Below are 12,075 nucleotides of genomic sequence, written 5' to 3'. Positions count from 1 at the left end.
TGCAGTGAATGTCAGAGGGATGTGAGGAGAGTATTGCCTATTGAATGCAGTGATCTCCTTCTACGGGGTCTATTTCATAAGGTTCTCTGTTATCGGTCGTAGAGATTCATCTCTTACCTCCCTTTTCAGATCGACGATATACTCTTATATTTACCATTTCCTCTACTGATTCTCGTTTCAGTACTGGTTTGGCTTTCTACAAACATGTAGATGAGTGTCCTGGGGTAAGTAAGTCTTATTTTCTGTGACACTCTAAGCTATGGTTGGGCACTTTATTTATAAAGTTCTAAATATATGTATTCAAACATTTATTTGCCTTGACTCAGAATGTTCAACTTTCCTTATTTCCAGACAGTCAGTTTCATATTTGGGATTATGCTTTAAATTATCATATTTTTTCTTACCTCAAAAATTTGACTTTTTTCCCTGTGGGCTGTTAGGCTCGCGGGGGCTGAAAATGCTTCATTTTATTGTGTCATTCTTGGCGCGGACTTTTTTGGCGCAAAAATTCTTTTCCGTTTCCGGCGTCATACGTGTCGCCGGAAGTTGCGTCATTTTTGACGTTATTTTGCGCCAAAAATGTCGGCGTTCCGGATGTGGCATCATTTTTGGCGCCAAAAGCATTTAGGCGCCAAATAATGTGGGCGTCTTATTTGGCGCCAAAAAATATGGGCGTCGCTTTTGTCTCCACATTATTTCAGTCTCATTTTTCATTTGCTTCTGGTTGCTAGAAGCTTGATGTTTGGCATTTTTTTCCCATTCCTGAAACTGTCTTATAAGGAATTTGATCTATTTTGCTTTATATGTTGTTTTTTCTCTTACATATTGCAAGATGTCTCACGTTGCATCTGAGCCAGAAGATACTACAGGAAAACCACTGCCTGCTGGATCTACCAAAGCTAAGTGTATCTGCTGTAAACTTTTGGTAGCTATTCCTCCAGCTGTTGTTTGTAATAATTGTCATGACAAACTTGTTAAAGCAGATAATATTTCCTTTAGTGATGTACCATTGCCTGTTGCAGTTCCCTCAACATCTAAGGTGCAGAATGTTCCTGATAACATAAGAGATTTTGTTTCTGAATCCATAAAGAAGGCTTTGTCTGTTATTTCTCCTTCTAGTAAACGTAAAAAGTCTTTTAAATCTTCTCTCTCTACAGATGAATTTTTAAATGAACACCATCATTCTGATTCTTTGGACTCTTCTGGTTCAGAGGATTCTGTCTCAGAGATTGATGCTGATAAATCTTCATATTTATTTAAGATGGAATTTATTCGCTCTTTACTTAAAGAAGTACTAATTGCTTTAGAAATAGAGGATTCTAGTCCTCTTGATACTAATTCTATACGTTTGGATAAGGTTTTTAAAGCTCCTGCGGTTATTCCAGAAGTCTTTCCTGTTCCTAATGCTATTTCTGCAGTAATTGCTAAGGAATGGGATAAATTGGGTAATTCATTTACTCCTTCTAAACGTTTTAAGCAATTATATCCTGTTCCGCCTGACAGGTTAGAATTTTGGGACAAAATCCCTAAAGTTGATGGGGCTATTTCTACCCTTGCTAAACGTACTACCATTCCTACGTCAGATGGTACCTCGTTTAAAGATCCTTTAGATAGAAAAATTGAATCTTTTCTAAGAAAAGCTTATCTATGTTCAGGTAATCTTCTTAGACCTGCTATATCATTGGCTGATGTTGCTGCAGCTTCAACTTTTTGGTTGGAAACTCTAGCGCAACAAGTAACAAATCGTGATTCTCATGATATTATTATTCTTCTCCAGCATGCTAATAATTTCATCTGTGATGCCATTTTTGATATTATTAGAGTTGATGTTAGATTTATGTCTCTGGCTATCTTAGCCAGAAGAGCTTTATGGCTTAAGACTTGGAATGCTGATATGGCTTCTAAATCAACTCTACTTTCCATTTCTTTCCAGGGAAACAAATTATTTGGTTCTCAGTTGGATTCTATTATTTCAACTGTTACTGGTGGGAAAGGAACTTTTTTACCACAGGATAAAAAGTCTAAAGGTAAAAACAGGGCTAACAATCGTTTTCGTTCCTTTCGTTTCAACAAAGAACAAAAGCCTGATCCTTCGTCCTCAGGAGCAGTTTCAGTTTGGAAACCATCTCCAGTCTGGAATAAATCCAAGCCTGCTAGAAAGGCAAAGCCTGCTTCTAAGTTCACATGAAGGTACGGCCCTCATTCCAGTTCAGCTGGTAGGGGGCAGGTTACGTTTTTTCAAAGAAATTTGGATCAATTCTGTTCACAATCTTTGGATTCAGAACATTGTTTCAGAAGGGTACAGAATTGGTTTCAAGATGAGACCTCCTGCAAAGAGATTTTTTCTTTCCCATGTCCCAGTAAATCCAGTGAAAGCTCAAGCATTTCTGAATTGTGTTTCAGATCTAGAGTTGGCTGGAGTAATTATGCCAGTTCCAGTTCCGGAACAGGGGATGGGGTTTTATTCAAATCTCTTCATTGTACCAAAGAAGGAGAATTCCTTCAGACCAGTTCTGGATCTAAAATTATTGAATCGTTATGTAAGGATACCAACGTTCAAGATGGTAACTGTAAGGACTATATTGCCTTTTGTTCAGCAAGGGAATTATATGTCCACAATAGATTTACAGGATGCATATCTGCATATTCCAATTCATCCAGATCATTATCAGTTCCTGAGATTCTCTTTTCTAGACAAGCATTACCAATTTGTGGCTCTACCGTTTGGCCTTGCTACAGCTCCAAGAATTTTCACAAAGATTCTCGGTGCCCTTCTGTCTGTAATCAGAGAACAGGGTATTGTGGTATTTCCTTATTTGGACGATATCTTGGTACTTGCTCCGTCTTTACATTTAGCAGAGTCTCATCATGGTTGGAGGATCAATTTACCAAAAAGTTCTTTGATTCCTCAAACAAGGGTAACCTTTCTGGGTTTCCAGATAGATTCAGTGTCCATGACTTTGTCTTTAACAGACAAGAGACGTCTAAAATTGATTACAGCCTGTCGAAACCTTCAGTCTCAATCATTCCCTTCGGTAGCCTTATGCATGGAAATTCTAGGTCTTATGACTGCTGCATCGGACGCGATCCCCTTTGCTCGTTTTCACATGCGACCTCTTCAGCTCTGTATGCTGAACCAATGGTGCAGGGATTACACGAAGATATATCAATTAATATCTTTAAAACCGATTGTTCGGCACTCTCTAACGTGGTGGACAGATCACCATCGTTTAATTCAGGGGGCTTCTTTTGTTCTTCCGACCTGGACTGTAATTTCAACAGATGCAAGTCTCACAGGTTGGGGAGCTGTGTGGGGATCTCTGACGGCACAAGGAGTTTGGGAATCTCAGGAGGTGAGATTACCGATCAATATCTTGGAACTCCGTGCAGTTTTCAGAGCTCTTCAGTTTTGGCCTCTTCTGAAGAGAGAATCGTTCATTTGTTTTCAGACAGACAATGTCACAACTGTGGCATACATCAATCATCAAGGAGGGACTCACAGTCCTCTGGCTATGAAAGAAGTATCTCGAATTTTGGTTTGGGCGGAATCCAGCTCCTGTCTAATCTCTGCGGTTCATATCCCAGGTGTAGACAATTGGGAAGCGGATTATCTCATTCGCCAAACGTTGCATCCGGGCGAATGGTCTCTTCACCCAGAGGTATTTCTTCAGATTGTTCAATTGTGGGGGCTTCCAGAGATAGATCTGATGGCCTCTCATCTAAACAAGAAACTTCCCAGGTATCTGTCCAGATCCCGGGATCCTCAGGCGGAGGCAGTGGATGCATTATCACTTCCTTGGAAGTATCATCCTGCCTATATCTTTCCGCCTCTAGTTCTTCTTCCAAGAGTAATCTCCAAGATTCTGAGGGAATGCTCGTTTGTTCTGCTAATAGCTCCGGCATGGCCTCACAGGTTTTGGTATGCGGATCTTGTCCGGATGGCATCTTGCCAGCCATGGACTCTTCCGTTAAGACCAGACCTTCTGTCACAAGGTCCTTTTTTCCATCCGGATCTGAAATCCTTAAATTTAAAGGTATGGAGATTGAACGCTTGATTCTTGGTCATAGAGGTTTCTCTGACTCCGTGATTAATACTATGTTACAGGCTCGTAAATCTGTATCTCGAGAGATATATTATAGAGTCTGGAAGACTTATATTTCTTGGTGTCTTTCTCATCATTTTTCTTGGCATTCTTTTAGAATACCGAGAATTTTACAGTTTCTTCAGGATGGTTTAGATAAGGGTTTGTCCGCAAGTTCTTTGAAAGGACAAATCTCCGCTCTTTCTGTTCTTTTTCACAGAAAGATTGCTATTCTTCCTGATATTCATTGTTTTGTACAAGCTTTGGTTCGTATAAAACCTGTCATTAAGTCAATTTCTCCTCCTTGGAGTTTGAATTTGGTTCTGGGAGCTCTTCAAGCTCCTCCGTTTGAACCTATGCATTCATTGGACATTAAATTACTTTCTTGGAAAGTTTTGTTCCTTTTGGCCATCTCTTCTGCTAGAAGAGTTTCTGAATTATCTGCTCTTTCGTGTGAGTCTCCTTTTCTGATTTTTCATCAGGATAAGGCGGTGTTGCGAACTTCTTTTGAATTTTTACCTAAAGTTGTGAATTCCAACAACATTAGTAGAGAAATTGTGGTTCCTTCATTATGTCCTAATCCTAAGAATTCTAAGGAGAAATCATTGCATTCTTTGGATGTTGTTAGAGCTTTGAAATATTATGTTGAAGCTACGAAATCTTTCCGTAAGACTTCTAGTCTATTTGTTATCTTTTCCGGTTCTAGGAAAGGCCAGAAAGCTTCTGCCATTTCTTTGGCATCTTGGTTGAAATCTTTAATTCATCTTGCCTATGTTGAGTCGGGTAAAATTCCGCCTCAAAGAATTACAGCTCATTCTACTAGGTCAGTATCTACTTCCTGGGCGTTTAGGAATGAAGCTTCGGTTGACCAGATCTGCAAAGCAGCAACTTGGTCCTCTTTGCATACTTTTACTAAATTCTACCATTTTGATGTATTTTCTTCTTCTGAAGCAGTTTTTGGTAGAAAAGTTCTTCAGGCAGCGGTTTCAGTTTGAATCTTCTGCTTATGTTTTTTGTTAAACTTTATTTTGGGTGTGGATTATTTTCAGCAGGAATTGGCTGTCTTTATTTTATCCCTCCCTCTCTAGTGACTCTTGTGTGGAAAGATCCACATCTTGGGTAGTCATTATCCCATACGTCACTAGCTCATGGACTCTTGTTAATTACATGAAAGAAAACATAATTTATGTAAGAACTTACCTGATAAATTCATTTCTTTCATATTAACAAGAGTCCATGAGGCCCACCCTTTTTTGTGGTGGTTATGATTTTTTTGTATAAAGCACAATTATTCCAATTCCTTATTTTATATGCTTCGCACTTTTTTTCTTATCACCCCACTTCTTGGCTATTCGTTAAACTGATTTGTGGGTGTGGTGAGGGGTGTATTTATAGGCATTTTAAGGTTTGGGAAACTTTGCCCCTCCTGGTAGGAATGTATATCCCATACGTCACTAGCTCATGGACTCTTGTTAATATGAAAGAAATGAATTTATCAGGTAAGTTCTTACATAAATTATGTTTTTTTAGAGGGTATTTGGAGTTTTAAGTTTTTTGTGGATAACCAGACCAAATCACCCACAACATAGTCAGGAGATGGTCTCCTTCTGAGGTCGTAGTAGTGTTTCTGTGTCTTCTGTGCTGAAAGAATATTGTCTTGAATGAATTTAAAGTTTTCTTGTATTGTATTGACAATATCATCAACCAATGGGGAATCAGAGGGGTTGTGTGAAGTAAAAGTGAAGTCAGGGTGATAGGCATAATTCGCATAGAAGGGCGTCATCTTTGTGGAGGCGTTCAAGGAATTATTGTATGCATATTCAGCCATTGATAGGAATTTCATCCAATCTGATTGGTGATAAGAACAATAACATCTTAAGTAATGTTCTAGCCACTGATTCAGTCTTTCTGCCTGCCCGTTTGTTTGGGGGTGATAAGCTGTAGTAAAGCGGTGATCGATCTGGGTTACTTCACATAGTTTGGTCCAAAATTTTGAGGTAAATTGTGTTCCTCTGTCACTAGTTAATATAGGAGGTATGCCATGTAACTTGACTATATTATCAATAAACAGAAGAGCTGTTTCAGAGGAAGTGGGGAGTTTGTGATAGGGGATGAAATGAGCCATCTTTGTGAATAAGTCAATGACTACAAATATTGTAGTTTGTTTGTTTGAAAGAGGCAAATCAACAATGAAATCCATGGAGACATGGTACCAGGGTCTTTCGGGAACAGGAAGAGGCATGAGTAATCCATAAGGAGCTTTGCGATCTGGTTTGGAGGTGGTACAAACCTTGCAGGTCTTTATGTACTCTTGAATAGTCTCCCTCATCTTTGGCCACCAAAAGGTTCGTGAGAGGCGTTCCATAGTCCTACGAATGCCAGGGTGTCCGGAAAGAGGGGTATCATGAGAGGCTTTTATCATCTGTAACTGCAAATGAGGAGGAAGATACAATTTACTCCTGTGGTAATATAATCCGGCAGACTTATGGAGTTCTGGTTTAGGAGGTATTGGAACATCTTTGCAGTAAGTTTTGAGTTCAGAGATGATTGGAGTTATCAGTCCAACAAAACAATCAGGAGGTATGATGCTGGATCTGAGTGGGAGCTCTTCAGATTTTATGAGTGAACGGGATAAGGCATCAGCCTTTCCGTTTTTATCTGCTGGTCTGTAAATGATGGAAAAGTTAAAGCGATCAAAATAGAGGCTCCAACGAACCTGTCGGGCTGAGAGAGTTTTGTTTCTTTGGAGATACTGCAAATTTTTATGATCAGTAAAGATGTTAATAGGTATGGTAGTTCCTTCGAGCAGATGTCTCCAATGTTCGAGGGATCGGCGGATTGCTAAGAGTTCTTTGTCTCCAATAGCGTAGTTTCTTTCAGCAGGTGACATTAATTTGGAGTAAAAGGAGATGGGATGTAGAGGTTGACTTAAAGAACTTTGCTGAGAGAGAACGGCTCCAATTGCATAATCCGAAGAATCGACTTCTAACGTGTACTGGTACTGAGGTTTGGGAAAATGCAAAATGGGAGCTGATGTGAATTTTCTTTTTAAAATTTGGAAAGCTTTCTCTGCCTGAGCATTCCAGATGAAAGGTGTTGTACTGCCAGTTAAAAGTGTTAAAGGCTTGACTATAGAAGAGAAGTTTTTGATGAATTTTCTATAGTAGTTTGAAAAACCCAAAAACCGCTGTACATCCTTCCTTGATTTAGGTTGAGGCCAATCGAGAACTGCGTTTACCTTTTCAGTCTGCATTTGAATACCTAAGGGGGAGATGTTATAGCCCAAGAAGGATACTTGATCTGTGTGGAACATGCATTTTTCAGGCTTTGCATATAGTCTATGCACTCTAAGCCGGGAAAGAACTTGACGAACATGTTTTACATGTTCTTCTCTGGTTCTAGAATAAATGAGAATGTCATCCAAATATATTACAAGACATACGTCCAACAGATCTCTGAACACATCGTTGATAAAGTGCTGGAACGTAGCGGGGGCATTACACAGGCCGAAAGGCATTACCAGGTATTTGAAAAGACCATACCTGGTCCTGAATGCCGTCAGCCACTCATGGCCCTCCTTTATCCTTATTAAATTATATGCCCCTCTTAAATCCAACTTGGTGAAGATGGTGGCATCAGAAAGTCTTTCGATCATTTCTGGAATTAAGGGTAATGGATAACGATTCTTAATTGTACATTTATTGAGTTCGCGGTAATCAATAATGGGTCTTAGACTGGAATCTTTATTTCGCACGAAGAATATCCCAGCTCCAGCTGGAGAAGTGGAAGCTCTAATAAATCCTTTCCTTAAGTTCTCCTCTAAATATTCTTTCAAATGCTCCAATTCAGGGTGGCTGAGAGGATAGAGATGACCGTAAGGGATCTTGGCACCAGGTTGAAGGTCTATCGGACAGTCATATATCCTATGAGGTGGTAAGTTCTCTGCCTCTGTCTTACTAAACACATCTTTAAAATCAGAATATTCATTGGGTAGGTTATCTATTGTTGTATGAGTTTGCATTAATAAATGACCAGTGAGACAAGTATTTCTGCAATAATCTGAATTAAACTTTATTTCAAAAGGGGACCAAACAATAGTTGGGTTATGAAGTTGCAACCACTTCATCCCAAGAACCAAAGTGAAATGAGGAGAGGGTAAGACATCTAAGGACATCAATTCTGTATGTCCACAGATATTCACAAAAACAGGAATGGTCTCATGGGTTATGGGACCAGAAACCATGGGTGATCCATCGATTACTTTGATGGGGACTGGTGTCTTCTTGCAGATCAAGGGGATACGATTCTGAAGACAATAGTGAAGATCTAAGTAGTTACCAGTAGCCCCTGAATCAATGATAGCGTCATCAATTTTCAGTAGACTTTGTTCCAGCTGTAGAGAAAGAGACAGCGTGCAATAAGATGTCTTTAACTGAGAATGTACAGATGAATTAATAAGTTTAAACTTACATTTCTTAGACTTTAACAAGACTGTGCAGTCTTGAACATTGTGAGTAGGACTGGCACAGTATAAACAAAGATTCTTCATCCTACGGCGTAATTTCTCTTCAGGACTGAGTGGTCCTCTGAGGATTCCTATCTCCATTGCCTCAGGCTGAGGTTTAGCGGAGGCGTAGTAAGGACTGGTAGTAGCAGAGTATGAAATTTTAGGTTTTAAATCTGTTGCAGATTTTTCCGCTTTTCTCTCACGGAGGCGGCGGTCAATTTGAGTAGCCATTCTCATAAAGGCGTCTAGAGTTTTTGGTTGTTCAATCCTAGCAAATTCGTCTTTCAAATCCTCAGAGAGACCAATACGGAATTGGTTCCGCAAGGCTATGGGATTCCAAAGAGAATCAGCAGAAAACTGTTTAAAGTCTGTGATATACTCCTCCACGGGTCTTTTGCCTTGTTTGAGGCTTCTCATGGAGGATTCAGCTGTGAGCTGGATATCTGTATCTTGAAATAATGCATCCATGGATGCAAAGAAAGCTTCTAGTGATCCTAAAATTGGATCCTCTGTCTCAAAGAATTTGTCAGCCCAGTTTCTTGGTTCCCCTCTGAGGAATGATATGGTGGTCAGAACCTTCACTCTCTCAGTGGGGTAAGTCCTGGGTTTCATGGAAAAGAGTAAGTGGCAGGCATTTTTAAACTGCCTGTACATTTTTCTATTGCCTGAGAAATGCTCTGGTAAGGAAACCTGTGGTTCAAGCATAGTCTCAAATTGACTAGATTTCAGTGCAATGGATTCTTTTATAATATTTCTTAGTGCAACATTTTCAACTTGTAAGTCGTGTAAGCCCTGGGCTAACTGATCAACCCTTTGAGTGAGATTAAAAACAACCTGTGGAAGATCTACTGGTTCCATATTTTTTTTTTTTTTTTTTTTTTTTTTTTTTTTTGGGCTTGGTATTATATAATGTTACTCTCAATTAATGTTTGTTATATGGAACACAACAGTAGTAAAAATTTGGTTGTTACACTTTATTTATTGAATCAACTACTGACAAGCAGATTCTGAAAAATAAAGTGTTTTATTATTTCAAAATATACACAGTCTATATCTTTATCTTATAAACACACACTGTATACCTTTTGACAGAATAATTAAAGTATTGGACAGGGAAATATAAGACCACCTTATGGTAAAAACAGGTTGTTAATAACAACTCTGATTCACAGGTTGTTAAATGAAGCAAGCAAGACTGGGCTATGGTAGAAGTAAGGTAAAGTTATTCAGAACACACTCTGGCTCAGCGTGCAGAAAAGTACACAGATCCTGGATTCACACTCAAAGAATAATTTCAGGATGGAGAGCGTAATACTACCTAAATATGTATAATCAAATACTGCAATATTTGTAAGTGGTAGCAAGCTAAGCAGTCAGTAGTAGTATTTGCAGAGAGTGTACCTGAAATGCTGCAGGAGCTGAGAAGTCTGATGTGGAGCAGGCAGGCAGCGTGTGAATGCTAAATGAGGAGGAAGTGAGCCTGTGAAGTCACTGGCAGAGCTGACAGCCTGGAATGTAGCAGCGGCTGCTGCTGAAGCAGAGAGACACTGAGAGAAGGTAATAAATCTTCCTTTACCCCACTGAGGAATCTTGCAGAGGCATCAAATGAGGAAGTAAGTGAGAGTAGGATCCGGTATTTAGGAAATCCAGCAGATATTTCAACCTGTTAGAAAATAAGGCAGAGAGGCTTAGACAACTTGTAATCCAGAGCATAATACAAGGAGTACTCAGTGGATACTGGAACACAATACCAAGCACTGATTGCAATGTGCTGTGTTGTTTTATAGGAGGAGCAATCAATTAGGAGAAACTTCAGAGTCTCTTAAAGAAACAGTGCTCAACCCTGACATTGGCTGTCTTTATTTTATCCCTCCCTCTCTAGTGACTCTTGCGTGGAAGTTCCACATCTTGGGTATCTGCTATCCCATACGTCACTAGCTCATGGACTCTTGCTAATTACATGAAAGAAAACATAATTTATGTAAGAACTTACCTGATAAATTAATTTCTTTCATATTAGCAAGAGTCCATGAGGCCCACCCTTTTTTGTGGTGGTTTTGATTTTTTTGTATAAAGCACAATTATTCCAATTCCTTATTTTTTTGATGCTTTTGCTCCTTTCTTATCACCCCACTTCTTGGCTATTCGTTAAACTGAATTGTGGGTGTGGTGAGGGGTGTATTTATAGGCATTTTAAGGTTTGGGAAACTTTGCCCCTCCTGGTAGGTATATCCCATACGTCACTAGCTCATGGACTCTTGCTAATATGAAATAAATGAATTTATCAGGTAAGTTCTTACATAAATTATGTTTTTTAAATTTGTAGAGATAACCACTTTTTTTTTTTTTTAGGTAATGATTTTATAGGGAAATTCATCCAGCCAGATAATGAAAAGGAAAGGGAAAAGCAGCCGAAGAAGGCACGCATGCACAAAATGGAAAAAGCGTTGCAGTCACACGAACCAGAGAAGGGAGTGGGGGTAAATCCAATCATTAGTGTTCTTTTAACTGCACATGAAGCAATTCCAGGTATGTAACACACAACTTTTCAGTTTTATACATTCTAATATTTTCTTGCCTAAGAAGTGTGGTAATATTGTAAAAACCTACTTGGCCTGTCGATGACTGAATCTCCTGCTGCTAGCAACTGTAAGCATGCTCTCAGGAGGCTTGCATTTAACCTTGCCTGCTTTAGCAGCCTGTTGGTTTAGTTAAGTGCGTAGTTCTTGAAATTCTCTTATAGAACAGTTACTGTTTGTAACAGAGAGGCAGTAGGATCTGTAATATATTTTGGGTAGGCAGAGACAAGCAAGTAACTACTCTTGATAATTGTAGCAGAGAGGCAGTAGGATCTGTAATATCTTTTTGGTAAGCAGAGACAAGCAAATAACTACTCTTGGTAATTGTAGCAGAGAGGCAGTAGGATCTGTAATATCTTTTTGGTAAGCAGAGACAAGCAAATAACTACTCTTGGTAATTGTAATAATAACCCCTTTCCACCAAGAACTAGACGACACATAGCTTGGGAGTCAACAACAACTATTTCTTCAACAGAACAAAAAAACAAACACTTTTTAAAAACAGTCTCCCCTACCAGGGGTTTCCCAACTGAAACAGCAGGGAGTTTAAACAGTAACATACAGTTTAACATACATTTTAACCATTAGCCTAAATAACAATTCCTGCATAGTTCATAAGTGGCGAGTTTTGCCACAATGCTCCCCCAGAACCAAGCCGGCATACCCAGTCTGATCCCAACGGATTGGCTTGGGGAGGTCCGGAGGAGTGTTCACAGATCAAGGTTCAAGTTCAGTTTGTCTGGACAACCCGTCGGCGTTGCCGTTTTGCTTCCCAGGTCGGTAATGGATTGTTAAGTCAAACGGCTGCAGCGCCAAACTCCAGCGCAACAGCCGGGCATTGTCTCCGGATACCCTGTTCAGCCACACCAACGGGTTGTGATCTGTGAGCAGGGAAAATTGTTGTCCA

The 12,075-nt window shown here is 39.6% G+C and overlaps 1 protein-coding gene across 2 annotated transcripts in view; it reads left to right on the top strand.

Annotated features, from left to right (window-relative positions):
- ZFAT (zinc finger and AT-hook domain containing) overlaps positions 1-12,075 on the top strand; it is a 478,376-nt gene that overhangs the window by 196,612 nt on the left and 269,689 nt on the right. For both annotated transcript variants that reach the window (XM_053715378.1, XM_053715379.1), the window contains exon 4: positions 10,942-11,118. In XM_053715378.1, the coding sequence (XP_053571353.1) occupies positions 10,942-11,118 (177 nt within the window). The remainder of the gene's footprint in view (positions 1-10,941; positions 11,119-12,075) is intronic.

The sequence above is a fragment of the Bombina bombina genome, chromosome 5 (assembly GCF_027579735.1).
Source record: "Bombina bombina isolate aBomBom1 chromosome 5, aBomBom1.pri, whole genome shotgun sequence".
NCBI classification, from domain to species: Eukaryota; Metazoa; Chordata; class Amphibia; order Anura; family Bombinatoridae; genus Bombina; species Bombina bombina.
Note: the sequence above shows the minus strand (reverse complement) of the source record. Positions and strands in the feature narration are given on the sequence as shown.